The 19824-nt window shown below is 36.8% G+C and overlaps 1 protein-coding gene across 1 annotated transcript; it reads left to right on the top strand.

The window, feature by feature from the left end:
- Positions 1 to 3375: 3375 nt before the first annotated feature.
- LOC117342493 lies at positions 3376 to 18594 on the top strand. The gene is made up of 5 exons (XM_033904671.1): positions 3376 to 3499; positions 8201 to 9490; positions 10567 to 10675; positions 11335 to 11348; positions 16219 to 18594. Exons 1-5 carry the CDS (start codon positions 3489 to 3491, stop codon positions 17507 to 17509), a joined length of 2715 nt encoding a protein of 904 aa, XP_033760562.1. The 5' UTR covers positions 3376 to 3488; the 3' UTR covers positions 17510 to 18594.
- Positions 18595 to 19824: the final 1230 nt, after the last annotated feature.

Below are 19824 nucleotides of genomic sequence, written 5' to 3'. Positions count from 1 at the left end.
GCCAACTCACTTTGGGCAGATATTAACCATTTGTCGGCAGAGAAAATAATTAAGGAATCATGGGACTTAATAGGCCCAAATATTATTGACATAAATATACATTTTCAGATGTCTATCTTAATTTGTAAGTTGTTATTTGCGATTTTTCTAAAACGGGGCCGAACTAGCCCCGGTCTCCCCTAGATCTGAATGTACACGTGTAGATAGATGTAGCTACACGCACAGGGGCTTGGCACGATTTTCCAAATGATGGTCCATATATATCTTGACACTATAATACATATATATATGGACCATCATTTGGAAAATCGTGCCAAGCCTCTGTGGCTACACGCACTACTCCAATAGGTTCCACGTGTTGGTATTACGTAATGTGTACTTGTTCTCTCACTCAGCGAATCTTTTCTTTTACTCTATGGTGGAGTAAGCAGATTCAATCAAAAGCAATTTTATCGGTTATGGTCGAGGATAAAAGTAACTGAAATACAAATCTAACTTGAAAATAAAACTTGTCATTTCTGTAAAATATCTAACAAACCTAAGAAATATAAATTGTAGATTTTTCAAACGAAGATATCGATACAATTTGATGACTTAATTTACATGTATCATTTTCATATACACGCCATTTAAAAAAAAAGTCTTCATTTACATAATTTAAACAACAATAAAATATTTCGCTACCAACGCCATTATGACGTTTCTTTATAATTTGCTCCAAGTGGCCACCTTTCTGTCCCAACACTAACTTTACTCTTTCTCCTAAGTTTCTTGTCACATTTTTGCAAGTCTCGCTTTAAATCTTTTTCATTTCCCTTCTGACTGCTGTTTTAAAGCCGCATACTCCCGAATAACCAAGAATTCTAGATACAAACATGGATTAATGGCAATCCAAGATGCTCATTCACGCTCTCCTAACATTAAAATGACCGGGGAATCCTTGTGCCATCAGTGTGTAAAAATTAACAAGCCGCATTTTTTTTTGTCTCGGGATTTGTCACGGAGCCGAGAACAAGGCTTCAAGAACGTACACTACATACAAATGTAATAAAGTACACACATGGCCGTCATTAGCTCACCGGTTACGAGCAACCTTGAGCTAATGCCGTACCCCCGGCGTCGGCATGCCACCACCACTTTAAAGTTTTTGGGATCAGTTTTTGGAAAGCTTGTAAGTCCAAAAGTAAACACCTCACCCATTTCTAATTTTGTTTATACATATTTTAGGAGTGATGTTATGGCAAAATTATGCAGAAAAAAATGTATTTTTTTCCGCATTTAATCATTTTGCGGACTAAAACTTTTTTGGTATCAAAACTCACTTACATCTATTAGGGGTCTAGGAGCGATAATATGTGACATATAGTTTCAAAATGACATGCCTATACATACATAAAAATGAACGCATAGTGTGATAGCTACTGTGAGCAGTAGCAATTGCGAAAAATCGTTGATTGCACTTGTTTACATATCTAGTATTCGCGAACTTGCCTAATAATGCTTTCATTTGAACATATACATCAGCAAAATATTCTCGTAATAATTGATCAATAAAAACAATCATACAACTAAATATTTAATTTCAAAATATAGCAATATGCATACAGTAAAACATCAATAAAATTCAGATCGGTGAAGTTAACAATATAAGGAATACAGAAAAATCTAACCGGTAATCCAATAGACGTTCGCCAAATCGGAATTCGAGTCTAATTTTCTTCTTGTCATGCTTGGTTATAACGAATCAATTCTTTTCTTTCAAAGTCCGTTTACGTTTCTTTTTGGCAGGATCTGTCTGCGTTTTGGCAGGCCCACACTTTCGGTTTTGCGCCATTTTGTATTGACTGATAACCCGCCCGTTAGATTGTGGGACTAATTTGCATATAAACTTGGTCTGTCGGGCCCAGTTATTATATTAAGGAATTTTCCGTATACTTTCATTAATACATATTTTCCTCCAGGTTTTGATTCGCGATAATTTGATAGGTATATATTAAGTCTGAAAACTGTAAAGAAGTCAAAATGTAAACATTTTGTTAGCAGTCATATTTTCCCGTATTAATCTCCTTTTTAATTCAGCGGTAAACTTTTTTTCATTAGTGTCAAATAAAGCTCTGATGTCACAGTTGCGGTTTCGCCATCCTCATTCATTAAAAACAAAACCTGGCCCAATGATTACAGAACTACTAACAAAACTAGGTTAAAAGTGGGGACATGTTTTCTGAAACACCCTGTATAATGTTACTAGCGTACACGGTTATGGGGCACTGTTTTACTAATAATTCCCATTTAGTGATATCACCTAGTCGTTTTTAAAAGGGATGTAAAAATTTAGAAGTTTGAATATATATGTGATATCACATAACGACTAAATTATAAAACTTAAGCCAAAACTTTTTGAAGAGGCGATATCAATTATAATTAGTGATATAATTTATTTTGGTCATTTGTAATACCACTAGAATATTTATATGTAGAAAAATTTGCATCAGAACCTCAGAGTGCACTTGACCCATGTCACTTGTCTGTACAATGCCGTGTTCCGTATAGCTAATGGAGGTGGCTAATTTGCTAGCAAGTTTACATATTAAGGTTGTAAGAGTTATCTTCCTTATATTATATTCCGGATATTATATATTGGTTCTTTTTTTCATTTAATTAGTTTTTACCATTTTCCGGATATTGTGGTTCCTTGTATTGTATTATAGAATAGATCACGGAGAAGGCCTTGTGTGTTTTATCTTTGCTCAAAAGATCCCTCAAACGAACAGTACAGCTGCTTGACCTCCGGTAGTATTAGTGTATGACACGGGAACTCCCATGCCACTTGGTATCCAATGGCAATTGGTCTACCAGTAGTATAGCACCGAGTCTCCATAACACCTAACTTCTTTTGGCACTTGACCTATAAAACTTGACCTATGACAGTTGACCTCCTTCGACAATTTACATGCAAGCTAACACTGGACCTCCTGTAACACTACTTGACCTCTGATGATACCTGGCCAAAATAACACTGGAACTCGTAACACGTGACCTCGTGTGACAGTTGTTTCATTCTGACATATGACACTCCTACAATACTTGGCATACCTAAATACAACACGTAACCGTATAATAACACTGCGTGACATTGAGGTTTTATTTCAATCGATGTGGATTTCACCATCGCAGGAGCCTTTCTATTTCTCAGAAAATAGGCTGGGTTGTTTAACTTTCGGTTTTTGTTTTGTACAGGATGGGGCGCTCATGATGAGCTCAATACTCTGTTCTGTTTTATAACGTTAGGATTCTATAGGGTTCTAAATAGAGCTAAAACCGACAAAAACCAATCATGCAAAAACAACGATGGTTTTTCAGGTGTTTTGGTTTTCCCATCCACTGCGGTTTGCTATTTCTAAGTAGAAGGTAGGACTGGTTGTACTTTCGGTTTCATTTTTGCAAGTGTGCATACGTGTCAATATCCAGTTGAACAGACGTTTACAACAATGGCAGACAGGTGAGTAAGATAGCTGAATATGACGGTCGTCGATATATTGGTATTATGAAACAATGGTTAATGTAATATATATATTTACGTTGTAGTTACACTATCTAACATGGTTATATACCTGTTCTGTACAGGTGTTTCGATTGATACGTCATAGCTGAAGGTTCATGTAAATAGAAATCCAGTGATGTTTTAAAAGGCTGTAAATCACTATTCTAGTGCAATGGTATAGAAATGACTTGAACAATTGTTACTATATGTAATGGCTATCCTTGGGTCTTGCTTTTGACATTTAATTAGTTAACCTGCCTGTTTATTTTAGCAAAACATCGTAAAATAGAAGTTTCAGAACACATACAGCTCATTTGGACCAGACATACGGCACACAATAACCATGGCGTTATGCTCACAGGTTTATATAGCAGGTAGTGCGAGCATTTGTTGGACTAGATTTGACTTTATAGAAGCATAAACATCGACCTATGGATAACCATGATACATATAAACAATTAAGTCATTTTTTATTCCATTTCACTAGGGTAGTGATTGACATGCTCATAAAATATCACTGGATTTGCTATTTACATGACCCTTAAACTGTTACACATGTATTCGACTGTAGCAATGTGTACGATTTCTCAACTTTAGCTGAATTATCCTCTTTACTAGAGTGTTAATCAAGGGAAGACCTAAATCATTTAAGTAGAGTGTAATAAAGAATAATTGTTATATAACAGTATGAGTTTATAGCTATAATTTATAAACAATTAGCAGTTTATTTCTTGTTACAACTGAAACAGCGTATCTCTAGTGCACAGGTAGATCTATAAGTAGGTTATCATGCAGAACAAAGTCCAAATGATTCTGACTACAGTGTATCTATATCCACTTAAATATACTGCCATTATTATGACCTAGCAGGTAGAGTTATAATATAGAACATAGCGCAACTGGGCCTCCTGTGAGACCTACTAAAGTACTTGACCCATGCCAATACACATCCTGTGACACTGCACTTCCTAAATAAGTTGACCATAACACTTGTCCTGCTATGTAATTACACCCTCTGAAGCACTTGACCACGACACTGGACCTCATATGAAACCACACCCCTAAAGTACCTGACCATAACACTAGACCTGCTATAAAATACCACCTAAAGTACTTGACCACGACACTGAACCTTCTATGAGACTACACCCCCTAAAGTACTTGACCACGACACTGGACCTCCTATGAAACCACATCCACTAAAGTACTTGACCATGACACTGGACCTCCTATGAATCTACACCCCCTAAAGTACTTGACCATGACACTGGACCTCATATGAAACTACACCCCCTAAAGTACTTGACCATGACACTGGACCTCATATGAAACTAAAACCCCCTAAAGTACTTGACCATGACACTGGACTTCCTATGACCCCCCACCCCCCTAAAGTACTTGACCATGACACTGGACCTCCTATGAAACTACACCCCTAAAGTACTTGACCATGACACTGGACTTCCTATGAACCTCCCCCCCTAAAGTACTTGACCATAACACTAGACCTGCTATAAAATACCCCCTAAAGTACTTGACCACGACACTGGACCTCCTATAAATCTACATCCACTAAAGTACTTGACCATGACACTGGACCTCCTAAGAAACCACACCCCCTAAAGTACCTGACCATAACACTAGACCTTCTATAAAATACCCCCTAAAGTACTTGACCATGACACTGGACCTCCTATAAATCTACATCCACTAAAGTACTTGACCATGACACTGGACCTCCTAAGAAACCACACCCCCTAAAGTACTTGACCATGACACTGGACCTCCTATGAATCTACACCCCCTAATGTACTTGACCATGACACTGGACCTCCTATGAATCTACACCCCCTAATGTACTTGACCATGACACTGGACCTCCTATGAAATTACATAAAATAAAGTTATGCCTCCCTTAATCCGTAGACCTAGAGAGGTCATCAATTAACTATTGACATTTACAAACGACCACCAAACCAGGTGCCCTGACATCTATAAAAGTTATACCTCTCTACAAAGGCTAACAAGACACTCTATAATTGAAAGATAACCGAAACAACAATTAACTAATACTTGACTTTCGTGTCAATATTTCACTCTTAACATGGAACTATGATGGCATTGGAGCCTTCTCAATACGGGATACCCTTTGTTCCCCTGTGGAACTTGACAATGTACATGCCTTTCTATGGAATTTGACTTCCTATGTCACCTGAAGTATGTCACTCGACCTCTTGATTTGACCTCCCATGAAACTTCACCTATTTTATCTGGCTCATGACACTTGACCTGTTATGTAACTTGACCTCCTGTGACACATGACCTATGATACTTCACCTCTTTATCCTATATGATTTCATAGAATACCTGACCGTCTATGACACTTGGCCTATGACATGGACGCCTGACCATTGACACTGAAATACCATTTTAGGATCTTCTCTTCTTAGGTTTCAGTCACGTTGAAGTCTCGTTTCGATCTAGCATAACAATTTGTGCAATGTAATAAAAAATTGTGCAATGTAATAACAATGCAAAAAAAAATTTAAAAAAATACCAAGATTATATTTGAAAAATGTGTTAAAATTTCTGCATGTTTCTTGCATTTTGTGCAAGGTTTAAATTTCACATTTTTGGAGTGTTTTTAAATGTTCCTAATTTATTTTTGCTGTAAAACTTTGCAATGTTCAATACAGTGAAAATAGTAAACAACAAAGTGGGAAAGTACACAGGTTTTGCATTTTATTTTCACATTAGTGTAACTGGAGCACTTGAAATATTTCCCCGAAAAACTGAAAAATAACAAATATTAGTTCAGGACAAAAATAATAGGCATACAGACCCCACACTTTTGTATTAGTTATAGAAAGAAAAAACATTTTCCCATTTGATCTGCAAAATATCTTAAAAAGTTTGTCAGCAGAACTTTTTATATTATGCGTTAAATCTTGCAAAAATGATGAAAAATTGGGTGTATTATAATTCAAAATTTAGGGGTAGGTGTTACATAAATAGATTTTACAGATTAGAAATAATTGACAAGACAGACCAATTTAACTTCTAAATTAACAGATGCTATACCTCCGACAGAGTGTAATAGATTATTTTTGACAAGAAATGACATTTAGTCCATAGATGTATGCCTATTTAAGACCTACCAATAAAATATAATGTTACAACGTCAAACATTGTCGTAATGAGGTCAAGAAGTTAGGAACTTTTGAATATCTCTACCCATAAAAGAGACCAACATTATAATCTCCTAAGCATATACATGACCTTGATCGCAGTGCATTCTGGGAGAGATTTTCATACAGAGGAAAACAAATATGGTGGACTCCAGCTGGGGCAAATACTGCCTATTGCCTACCATAACCACAAAATTAAAATGCAGAGGTTTTAATGCAAAAATAAAATAAAAACAAAATAAACATTCCAATATTGTCCGTCGCGAAAAACCACGATCCCCTGCCTGCTGCCATCCACGAACCGAAAAGCTTTCTTAGCGTTACTCTCTTCGGCACCGTTTCGTTGGATTAATACAAATGTGATTTATTAAGCTGGTGAACGATGAAAAGTGAATCTGCAATCAATACACATCACAAACGAAATCTTGACCATTGATTCAATCGCATCATATGCTTACCATTTTTAGTAAAGATGACAACAGACCGAACGTTACACTACTACGTTGCCTCTCAAACAAAACCTGTGCCATTTCCGCATGTGTTCCGATTCCATTGCCGTTTTTTATACATAATTCCACCTATCTTTGCAGTCTCCGATTGTTCAGGGGGTTGAACCCAGGGCTCCCCAACCCTGGCAATCCCTCTATAATGATATATTCCCTATATATATAATGATATATACACTGTATATGACAATGGCATAGCTATAAGTATATATATATATATATATATATATATTAATAATGCATAGGGAATAAAAAATTTCGCCATTACTTAATTACATTAATTATTATTATTATTATTTTTTATTTCAAAAATAAAAAAAGATGCCAATTTCCAAGGGTGGTAATAATGTAAAGTGCGTAACTTTTATTACTGAGGAAAAATACATTCGTGTTTTTAATTGATGAAAAATACTTTTTGTCGGAGTTGTAGCACCTTTAAAAAGAATATGCTAGTTTTGTCAATTCAAGGAACATTCATACATATCTGATAATACACTTTTAAGATATTGTACACTTCACGTAAAATCACATATTATGTCAAATTCTAATCTTTGATCAACAATAGCTCAAAAACGAGCACACCGACATTTATTTTATTTTCATTTTTTATACCTCTCTATTCTCCCCTTTAAAATGAGGTATACCATTTCAAAAATTAGTTGTAATTTTGACTTTTCACAAGAGCAGATCCTTCATATTCTGGTTTACCATTTCGGGTAGTTATTTTAGTACTTCTGCTTCCAAGCTTTCAACCGCATAATGCCATTTAAAAAGCAATAATGGTTTTCGCCAAAGTTTGAACAATTGTCAATTTTCGAATAAAAACGGATGAAGTGCGGTTTAAATTTCGTATAGAAAACGAAATTCAGATATTTGGGACTATATTTCAGGTGAAATGTCAAGGTTACAACATAATGTATAAATATTATATATACTTCAGACTTACGGCCATATTCATATTACAGTGGCGACAACTGGAACCCTACTGGCAAGAGTCCCCCCAACTGTTGGTTACCTCCCATTAATGACGACTCCGTTTGGTGTGGCGTGGAAGACAAAGAGTTGAAGAAATTCTACGATGAAAACGTCAACATAAGGGGCGTATCATTCCAAGAGGTGCAAGTCAAAATTGATCAGTTGTTAAAGAGTTTATACGAGGAGCTCAAGCATGCTGAGTCGACGCATCCTTTTCTGAGGCTAAAACCATTTCTGAAACAAGGAGGGTCAAGGGAAGGCTTGAAAGTCGGGGCGGCCAATGAATTTGACGCATTACTGCCTTTCACTTTCGTCGGCATCACTTCCGATATCAAAGAGGCTCCCAAAAATGATCTTCCTCCAGGATTGGCGGAAATATGCATCACAAAAATCAGTAACAAAGTAGCAATCCGACCGGCTGAGTTGTTTGTAGAGAGGGACGGTAAAAAATTCGTCAGCTCTCAGGTATTCCACGATAAACTTTTCAAGAGTTTGATTGATACTGCGGTACAGAAATTCAATCAAGACCCATCCCTGAAGTCCTACTCGATAAGGAGACAGGCCAGTGCACCCGCCATCAAACTAGACGTCATGATAAATGGGCAGATGGTTAGCATTGACGTTGTCCCAGGCTTTGAGATCCCCGCCTCTTCTCCATCATTAAGGAAGTTTGTGGTGACACGGTGGATTCCAAGCTCCAAGAACGTCACTCGGGCTGTCCGTATTCCAAACCCTGCAACGGTTTGGCGTGTGTCACACTCTCATTTCGAAATGAACATTTTCGATAAATGGGGCGTTGAAAATATCACTGGTAAGCGTCTTGTCCGAGCTGCGCGAATCCTGAAAGGTCTTCGAGTGAAGGACAAAGAGCGAAATTCCAGCTCTCAGTTGCACTTTGTTCTTACCTCGTACCACATCAAGAACATCCTGCTGCACAGCTTGTTGTGTCTGACCAAGGTCAAGTCAGTGTCTTTATCGAGTGTCACAGAGGCTCTGGGTTATTTGATCTTCATGCTGAAGAGCGCTTTAGACAGGAACAAACTACCACAATTCTTCTCCTTCAATCCATCACTGGGTGCATATTTTCCTCAATACAAATTTCACGAAAGGAGCACGCCCTTGGTTAATCTGTTTGAAGAGCGTTCGGAGGGGGAAATCCAACAGATGCGTGCAGATCTGACAAAGGCATTGAATCACTTCAATCTTCAGAAGCTTCTTGATAGAACCCCAGGCGTGGACACTAACGCTATCCGACCTTTCCTGGCTACTCTTGAAGCCTGAATGCATGTCGTTAACTTAACTTTGTCTAATATTGCTGAATAGTTTTTATCTGTCACCAACACGCACTATTTTATTCTTATACCAACGACAATATATTTCGTCTTGGTATGACGTTAGCTATCGTGAACACATTAAACCCTGGAAGAGTATGTTTACTTAATAAAGAAATAGTATAAAGAAACGCACGCTTTATGCCGTAATTAACGCTGGGTTTTTGGCAATATCATAATTTCAAACAGCAATCATCTTCATATAGTACATAAGTATAATAATCCAGAATTTTCACTCAGTATCGACCTAGAAAAATTGAAGCCGGAAAAGAAGCGGGCATGAAGTTTATGTGTGGAACCGGTTACAATGAACGCAATGAACAAAATTTAGGGCGTTGACAGTATTTACTTATAGTAAGTTAAATCAACAATGATGTGTGATACGCGTCGTACATCAGATCAGATCTGTATGCTGGGATGTGGCATTTCCTTGTTATAGGTTTGCCGTTTTAAAATTCTTCGGTGACTAAATATTACTTGTTTTGTTTTATGTTACGGTTGTTGTTAGATCTTCTTTGTGGGCACTGATTAATTAGGTCTGCTTTGTGGGCATTAATGAAATAGGATATTAATTAATTACTTTACTCTCATATTCTATGTTATCTGCTTTTTGGAACAAATAAAGATTTTAACCAGGTTTTTTTTTCGTAAGTTTTTTTTATGAACATACAATTCAGACGTTTACCGTGCAGTGATGAACTGGTCGTTATGATAGTTTATTTTTTATTGCTGTTGAATGTCAACATTTGAAAAATATCAAACTGTATCAAGTATTAACATAAATCAAATATATCATTCGTCGAAGGGAGACAACTCGTTCTTAATGTAACGTTACAATCTTTCTACTACATACTTAGTAATAAAACACTTGATTTCAGAAAAAAAATCCTGAATTTTCATACCCGATTTTCCATTTTACCTGGCCAAGAATAACATATGAGAAACAAAATATAAAGTTTCAACAGAGCATTTTAAACATACATCGGGGTCAAGGGGAGAGGTCAAAACAGGACTCTTTTAAACAGGATCCTGAAGCACAACGGACTTCATTCGTTGGAAGTACCTAATAGTGGCCACAGTCCTAGTTATGGACGGGACCGCAATGCCCTCTGTGACCTCAAGGTCGAAGGTCAAGTAAGTTTAAATTTTCCAATAATTATTTCTTGCCATGTGAGTTACTTCTAAACTATTGATGATATTTTGATGAAACTTATAGCAAACTTAAAGGGCATTCCTTCGTTCGGACATTAGGAACATGTGCATTTTCTATTGATGAAATCTATTTCCGAACGATGATTATATGAGTGTTTGTGCCTACAAGTTACAAAATAAACACAGACATGTACAGGAAAAAGGAGTATCGTATACAAATACCGTATGTCTTTGCGGGTAAATAGTGATACTTCGGGTGGAATTAAGAATTTTCAGGACTTAATACTCGTAGAACTTTGGTTTATCTTGAGAGTAAAACTGCCGTATTAATGTAAAGATTATAACTTTTGAAACCTGGAAAAAATACATCTTTTCCAGTAAGATTAATTTTGACGACCTAAACTTTATTCAAACGAAGGAATGCCCCTTTAAAGTCAATGTCAGTGCATTGCATTTATTTATTTGGCCTTGACCGCAAGATCAAACAAGTCGTTTTTTCAGCATTTCTGTTTTCGTTTGTCCAGTGTGCATTCCCATAACACTGGCAACAGATGAGTTTGATAGTTTAGAGGATTGAGGTGTTAGTATTTTGTGACATGGTAGGCTAATATAATTTAAATATATGCGTTTTTACACTGCAGTATAATTTTAAAAGGTAAAAATATACGTGTAGATAGATATCGCCACACGCACTCAAGTTTGAGTTCCACGTGTCTGTAGGCTTTAGCGAATCTTCTATTTTTTCTATACTATGAAGTAAAACGATTCAGTCAACAATTCTATCAGTTATGATCGTCGAGGGTAAAATTAATTAAAATACAAATGTACCTTGAAAATCAGACTTGTCATTTCAGTAAAATGTCTAAAATAATTAAATTAAACAGAAATAATGAAGTTGTCACAACACCCATCTATAACAGCTTTACATTCGATGTATTGGAAACAGTGTTTATCAACTATTAGTTGAATAACAACATAACAAATTTCCAAACACATCGTGTTCGATTAAAGTAAAACGACTCGGTGATATCACTAAGACTTTTAAATAATATCACTTATTCAAACTTTTAATTGATATCATTTCACTGTCTAAGTGACATAACTTTAGTTAATTTTTGTAAAGGTAATGTCAATCAATTAGTGATGTCACTTATTTCAATCGTTTAAGCGATATCACTCAACGAGAATGAATGGTAAAACGGTGGCCATTATACAATGTAAGAGGCTGTATAATTGCAGAAAAAATTGCATCTGAACCTCATATAGCATTTTACCTATGGCACCTATGCCACATGATCTATGACAGCTGACTTCCAGGGGCCGCGGTGGCCGAGTGGTTTAGGTGTCCCGGCACTTTATCACTAGCCCTCTACCTCTGGGTTGCGAGTTCGAAACCTACGTGGGACAGTTGCCAGGTACTGACTGTAGGCCGGTGGTTTTTCTCCGGGTACTCCGGCTTTCCTCCACCTCCAAAACCTGGCACGTCCTTAAATGACCCTGGCTGTTAATAAGACGTTAACAAAAACCCCAAAAAACAGTTCCTGTGCTAGGCTTCCTGTAGCATCTGGCGTATAATATATCATCCCCTATGAATCTTTACCTAAAGCATTTGACCTATGAAACTTGACCTAAAACTCTTGACCTATGACACATGACCTAAAACACTTGACCTATGACACTTGCTTTCCTTTGACAATTTACATGCAAGCTAACATTTGACCTACTGTAACACTGTACTTGACATCCGATGATACCTGCTCTAAATAACTCTGGATGCCCTATGACACATGACCTATGACACTTGGTCTGACCTCCTATAACACTGCGCATACATTTATTAACGTCAGGATGCCTTTGGCACCTGCCGTTATAGTCGTGGTGGGTAAATTTTGTCACAATTTTGTTTCTGGCTAACAACTTCTCTTTTCTGTAATACAAATGATATACATCCGCAGCCTAATATAGTTCCTATTTTGACAGCAATTATTGACACGATTTAACTGGTGGTTCCCGTGTTTACTGCAATTATTCAGAATGAAATATTAATGTTTGATGTTCCAGACTATTTTAGATTATAAATATAAACATTTTCTTCACCAGTATATGCAATTTTGTTGGCGCAGGATTACGTAGTTCTGTCTCAATCCTGCCTTGAAAACGAAAGTAAAAATTCAGTTTGATCGTCGTGGAAATTTGCATGCGTACTGAGAGAAACTATCCACATGTCTTAGACTCATATGTTCATCCTGAGTTCATATGCAGGGACATCTCATATCAGCCTAAAACCAACCTTGTTTACATAGTCAAATGAGCCAAACATTCCATGGGATTACTTCAGCTGTCACTTCACGTGACTAATCACGTGATCATCACTAGTCGGCCAAAATGGCGGTTATGTCATGTAACTAAACCAACGAGCGTTCGCAGTTTCATTTTTATTTGTATGACGCTAGAATACGCAAGAAATATCAACAGAAATTGAAGGCAAGTTGTAACAAACTACATTGGCCTTTTTTCATGAGGATTTTATTAAATAAGATAATTATTTGTTTATTTGAAAAGAATCTAACGATTACGATCCGTGACTGATGTACTGGCGTCTTGTTTGTCAAAACCGTATGCCTGTATATGTCTCATCGGACAGCGTGACCGACAGCGCGACCTCAGTCTCTATCGGAGGTAAAATATTTGCATTTTCGATGTTACTAGGGGTCATAAAATAGATGTTTGCTAGGCCTAATTAACATCTTATAGTATAGATAAAAAACTTAGACTGCGTATATCCTATATTTTATCTCTGGTTGTACATGTAACTGTTAAAAGACCGATTTGCCCTTCAGTTGATTTTTTTCAAAGTTTACAAGCAGCTTTCCTGATTCAGAAGTACATTTGTGTATATCAATAATCTCCCAAAAGCATTAAAGAAATAGGGAAATAACTATACTAGGCTATTGGAAAGTTGTCAGCAGATAAATATGTTATACAGTCATGTTTTCATGAATATATATAGAATAGGAATAACCAGATTAAGACATTTCATCTGATACAAATGTAGCTGTCTAACTATAAAATCCAATTTTAATTTCTTATTATATGACCTCAGACCCTGACGCTTCTCAGGGCCTTTGACCCTTTGATATAACAAGTTACCGCATAATAGCAGTACTGTGTGACAGTGAGTTAACATATCCGTCGCAGTTTTCTATTTCTAAGTAAAAGGTGGGACCGGTTCTATTTTCGGTTTCGTTTTTGCAAGTGTGCATACGTGTTAGTATTCAGTTGGACTAAGGTGTGCAACGATGGCAGACAGGTATGTAGAATGGTTGGATATGACTGTCATTGAGATGTTGGTATAACAAGGCACTGATTAATTTTTTAGTCTTCTTGCCTTGTTAAGACTACTTAATAGCGTAAAATAAGAGCCTGTTTTTTGTTTGAAATGCCTCCATATGCACCATATTTGTACGAGATTGTTCTCAACCGCCATTTACGTTTCAAAGTCAAAATAGAATCTGTGTTTATACATACAGTAAAATCCAGTCAAACGAATGCTCTTATTGTGTGCTATATACACTTTTGAGCAACGGTATGGTTATTCTGTGCAATATATGTGATACAAATGAGATGATTATGCCCCCTCCAAAATTTATTTTTGGCATGTTTCATTGAAATATACAAACAGCTGAACAAATTACGTGTCAACAGGAAGTCCCGTGGTAAGCCATGACACATACTTACAATTGATCAAGTTACTTCTGTTAAATTGCACCATAGTATTGATTTATAGGCTTATATTTACATTCTGTGTGACAGTCTCCCCTAACCAAGTGTTTAATTGTTAAGTAGAATACCACTTATATCAACGGATTTGCTATTAAATAACCTTTAAATCGTACACCGAGTGGCCTATACTTGTATATGACGTTAGTAACGCGTATGACTTCTCTTCTCCTCTACATTAGAGAGTAAGTCAAGGGAAGATGCAAAACTAATTGAAATGAAATAAGAAGAAATGCCATTTCAATCAAACGTCTTACGTTACGCATAGGCTAAAGATAATGATAGCAGACGCCAGGTGCTCTATAAACACTTCAGACTCGATATTTTGTTATCAGATTAAAGTGGATGGATTATAGTATAATTGTTATATAACAATACTATATTATAACAGTGGATCTACTGTGACACTTCACCTGCTAAATTACATGACTCATAACACTGGACCTCATGTGACACTTCACCTCCTAGAGTACTGAACCCATGGAACTGGACCTCTAGTGACATTGCACCTGCTAACTTACCTGACCAATAGCACTGAACCTCTTGTGATACTAAAGCCTCTTTAGCAGTTAACGCATTTCACTCTGGATATTCTATGACACCTGGCCTATTAATTTATGTTAATACAACTGGTTATCCTTTAATCATGGACCTACAATGGCATTGTAGGTCCCCAGTCCCAAGTGGAACTAGACCTATGGCACTTGATGTCATTTGTCACGTTAAATCCTATGGAAATTGACTTTCTATGACACCTGACTTATTCATTACACTTTACTTTGGACGTTTGACCTCCCAATAAGTTGAACTATAATATCTGGCCGATGACACTTGACCTCTTATGAATCTTGACTTCCGATGATACATGATGCATGGTATTACAACCTCATCTTAGGACAACACAATTAATTATAAACTTATTAGTAATTTATTTCCAAACAGATACACATATTCTGTTTTATCACGTTATGGTAGTTATTTCAGTACTTTGGTGAGGAAATTCCATTGCTTTGGGAACACTGTTTTTCTCTGGCTTCCAAGCCTTCAACTACGTAATGCCAGTTAAAAATTCTGGTATTTTCGCCAATGTTTGAATAATTGACAATTATCAAATATAATTGAAACATTTTAACTGAATAGCATTCGCCTGGTAAAATGCTTTCGAGGCGTTCAAGTTACTATGAGCACAGGCGTCTTCATCTATATAGTATTCAAAAAAATATATCAGCCCCTACTTTATCAACAAGGTGTAACACTTGAAAAGTCAGAATTGGTGATGAGCTTCGATTCACTTTGAAATTTTGTTAAATCGTCTAAAATATAAAATGCACTATTTAAAAAAAAAAAAAAAAATAATACTAACCAGATGTAGACGCCTGTGTAACACGGGTGAATTATGGAATGCAGTGCAGTATAATACATTTCGTACATAAAACGAAAGTAGGATATTTTATATCTTATTTTAGGTCAAAGGTCATAATGTTTAAATATTATATAGAGTGGACCCTCGATAATCCGAACACCTTCGTTCCCAGCCCAAACCATCCGGATTACGATTTTCCGGACTGCCGAATTTCGTCTACCAGGTCAAAACAATTGTTGTGTAAGAGTTATCTCTCTCGAACCTATACAATACGGGACGTTTAAATGACATTTCATGAGCACGTCTAATTGTCAGTCTTTTTTGTATACTTAAGACGTACTGTCAAATAAGGTTTTACTCTATTGTATTATTCATATTACAGAGACGACTACTGGAACCCTACTGGCACGAGTCCCCCCAATTGTTGGTTACCTCCCTCCAATGACGACTCTGTTTGGTATGGCATGGAGGACAGAAAGTTGAAGATATTTTATGATGAAAACGTTCACATAAGGGGTGTATCATTCCAAGAGGTGCAAGTCAAAATTGATCAGTTGCTAAGGAGTTTATACGAGGAGCTCAAGCGTGCTGAGTCGACGTATCCTTTTCTGAGTCTAAAACCATTTCTGAAACAAGGAGGGTCAAGGGAAGGCTTGAAAGTCGGGGCGGCCAATGAATTTGACGCATTACTGCCTTTCACCTTCGTCGGCATCACTTCCGAGATCATAGCGGCTCCCGAGAATGATCTTCCTCCAGGATTGGCGGAAATATGCATCACAAAAATCAGTAAAAACGTGGCCATTCGACCCGCCAATTTGTTTGTGGAAAGATATGGTAAAACAATTGTTAGCTCTCAAGTATTCCACGACAAACTTTTCAAGAGTTTGATTGATACTGTGGTACAGAAATTCAATCAAGACCCATCCCTGAAGTCATACTCGATAAGGAGGCAGGCCAGTGCACCCGCCATTAAGCTAGACGTCATGCTAAATGGGCAGATGGTTAGCATCGACGTTGTCCCAGGCTTTGAGATCCCCGCCTTTTCTCCATCATTAAGAAAGTTTGTGGTGACACGGTGGATTCCAAGCTCCAAGAACGTCACTCGGGCTGTCCGTATTCCAGACCCTGCAACGGTTTGGCGGGTGTCACACTCTCATTTCGAAATGAACATTTTCGATAAGTGGGGCGTTGAAAATATCACCGGTAAACGCCTTGTCCGAGCTGCGCGAATCCTGAAAGGTCTTCGAGTCAAGGACAAAGAGCGAAATTGCAGCTCTCAGTTGCACTTTGTTCTTACCTCGTACCACATCAAGAACATCCTGCTGTACAGCTTGTTGTGTCTGACCAAGGTCAAGTCAGTGTCTTTATCGAGTGTCACAGAGGCTCTGGGCTACTTGATCTTCATGCTGAAGAGCGCTTTAGACAGGAACAAACTACCACAATTCTTCTCCTTCAATCCATCACTGAGTGCATATTTTCCGCAATACCGATTTCACGAAAGTAGCACGCCCTTGGTTAATCTGTTTGAAGAGCGTTCGGAGGGGGAAATCCAACAGATGCGTGCAGATCTGATGAAGGCTCTTAATCACTTCAATATTCAGAACCTTCTTGATAGAGCCCCAGGCGTGAACACTAGCGCTATCCGACCTTTCCTGGATATTGTTGAAGCCTGAACATATGACATTATTATTAATTAGCTTAAAGTGTTCAGAAACGCACGTTCTACATGCCGTATTTAACGCTGGGTTTTTGCAATGTTATCATTTTCTTTAGAAATCCTCTTCATGTAGTACCTAAATATGCAGAATTTTCAGTCAGTATCGTATCAGAAAGTTTGAAGCCGGGTAAAACGCTTTGAAAAATTAAAGGTGGACATTACGTTTCCCTTTGTGGAATCCATTGTAACGAATTTGACTAGTACAAATATTTATTGCACAATATGTTTATACCATAATGTCGTGTTATACGATTTGTCCATCAGAGAAGATGTGTATGTTAGGATGAAGCCTGTTCCTTGGTACACAGGCAAAATGTCTTTTTCAATTTGACATTGAAAAATCTTGACCTAAAATTGACCTGGAATGGACGTCAATTTCACACGAAGAAATTTTCAGGTCAATTTCAGGTCCATTTCAGATCAAAATCATGTCATTTTCTTGACATGAATGGACTAATCTGCTTTTTGACCCGAAAATATTGACCTGAATTTGACCTGAATTTGACCTGAAATGACATGAAGTCATTTTGCCTGTGTTTAGCTTGGCCGTTTTAAAATTTATTGATAACTAAAAATTGTTCTGATTTATGTTATGGTTGTTGTTAGGTAGTCTGGCATTGGATTAATTAGGTTGTTTGCTTTGTGTACTATTAATGGCTTTGATCTTTTGCTTTGTGGAACATTAATGAATTTAGGTCTTTTGCTTTGTGAAATATTAATGGATTAGGTCTTCTGCTTTGTGGAATATTAATGAATTAGGCTTTTTGCTCTGTGGAACATAAATGAATTGGGTCTTTTGCTTTGTGGAATAGTAATGAATTAGGTCTTCTGCTTTGAAGGATATTAGATAATTAGGTCTTCTGCTTTGTGGAATATTAATGAATTAGGCTTTTTGTTCTGTGGAACATAAATGTATTGGGTCTTTTGCTTTGTGGAATAGTAATGGATTGGGTCTTCTGCCTTGAAGAATGTTAATTAATTACTTTACTCTCGTGGTCAATGTTATCTGCTTTTTGGAACGAATAAAGTTTTTAACCAGGTTTTTCTTTAGTTTTGCTATGAAACAATGCAGACGTTTTCTGCAGTGATAAACTGGTCAGTGTGATAGGTTTTCGATATTATCAAATGCAAACATTTGAAAATATCAAACTGTATCAAGTGTTTACGCAAATGTCTACGCATCACAAATATTTTATTAGTCTAAGGGAGACAACTCGTTATTTATGCTAATTCCACTGCATACTTCGTAATAGATGTTCGTAATAATATTAAATATCACAAAAAGCTGAAACTTCCATGTACAACTTACGTTACATCTTACCTGGCCAAGGACAACATATGGGGAGCAAAAAACAAGTTTCAACACAGCGTGTTGTCTATGTGTCACCAACGTCGATTATGTCAAAAAATGACTCTTACACGGAATCCATTAGCACAAAAACAAATCTGCAATCAAATCAAGGTTTAGAGATACTTTTTCCCCCCACTAGAATACATACATTGTCAAGGGACTTCATTCGTCGGAAGTACTTAATCATTATCATCTTGTTTAATAATTCTTATAATGATAATTTCTTATTTCTTGTCCAGACCATACCTTTTGAACCAATATGTTAATGTGTCCACTGTGGCATTGACCTGAAGGTCAAATGTCATATAAGTGCTTTTTTTACAATGACTAAACCGTTGAAGATATGTTGATGCAACTTAGATGATACGTGTATCACCTGAAACCGATTAATCACTTACTGATTAAGTTCAATGCTCCATCATTGGTTCATTGTGACCTTGACCTCATTGTCAAAGGTTAAGAAAATGCAAATTTTGTCTGGGCCATAACGTCTTACTCATTGAAGATATCTTAATGAAACACATGCATTACCTGAAGTCAATGTGCATTGCACTACCATAAGGCCACTTTGACCTATTTTTCAAGGTCATAGGTCAAAGTGAATATTTTTCTAATACTTAATTATATGTCTATAACCTTTAAACCGTTAAAGTTATTTAAATGAAAGTTGTTGTATACCTTTATCACCCAGCTGACAATTCCAAACCTTGACCTAAAGGTCAAACAAAATTTAGTTATACATTTAGTATTAGACCTATATTCGTATGCATTAAAAATGCATGTGATACATTTAGTTACATTTCATTGATAGAAAAAAGGCTTTTCATTGATTAAATTGTACTAGTGTTTCCCGTTTCGGCAAAATTGAAATAAACGTAAATATATAACGTATGTTTTGGCCCTCCCTACCTTCAGTATTC

This window comes from Pecten maximus, chromosome 2 (assembly GCF_902652985.1).
Source record: "Pecten maximus chromosome 2, xPecMax1.1, whole genome shotgun sequence".
Taxonomy (NCBI): Eukaryota; Metazoa; Mollusca; class Bivalvia; order Pectinida; family Pectinidae; genus Pecten; species Pecten maximus.
This window is presented reverse-complemented; position numbering and strand designations above follow the sequence as displayed.

Excerpts from the sequence above, each read along its gene's own strand:
- LOC117342493 (XM_033904671.1), top strand. Across the intron at positions 9,491-10,566 it reads CTGGCTACTCTTGAAGCCTG|GATCCTGAAGCACAACGGAC; the intron begins AATGCATGTCGT and ends TCTTTTAAACAG.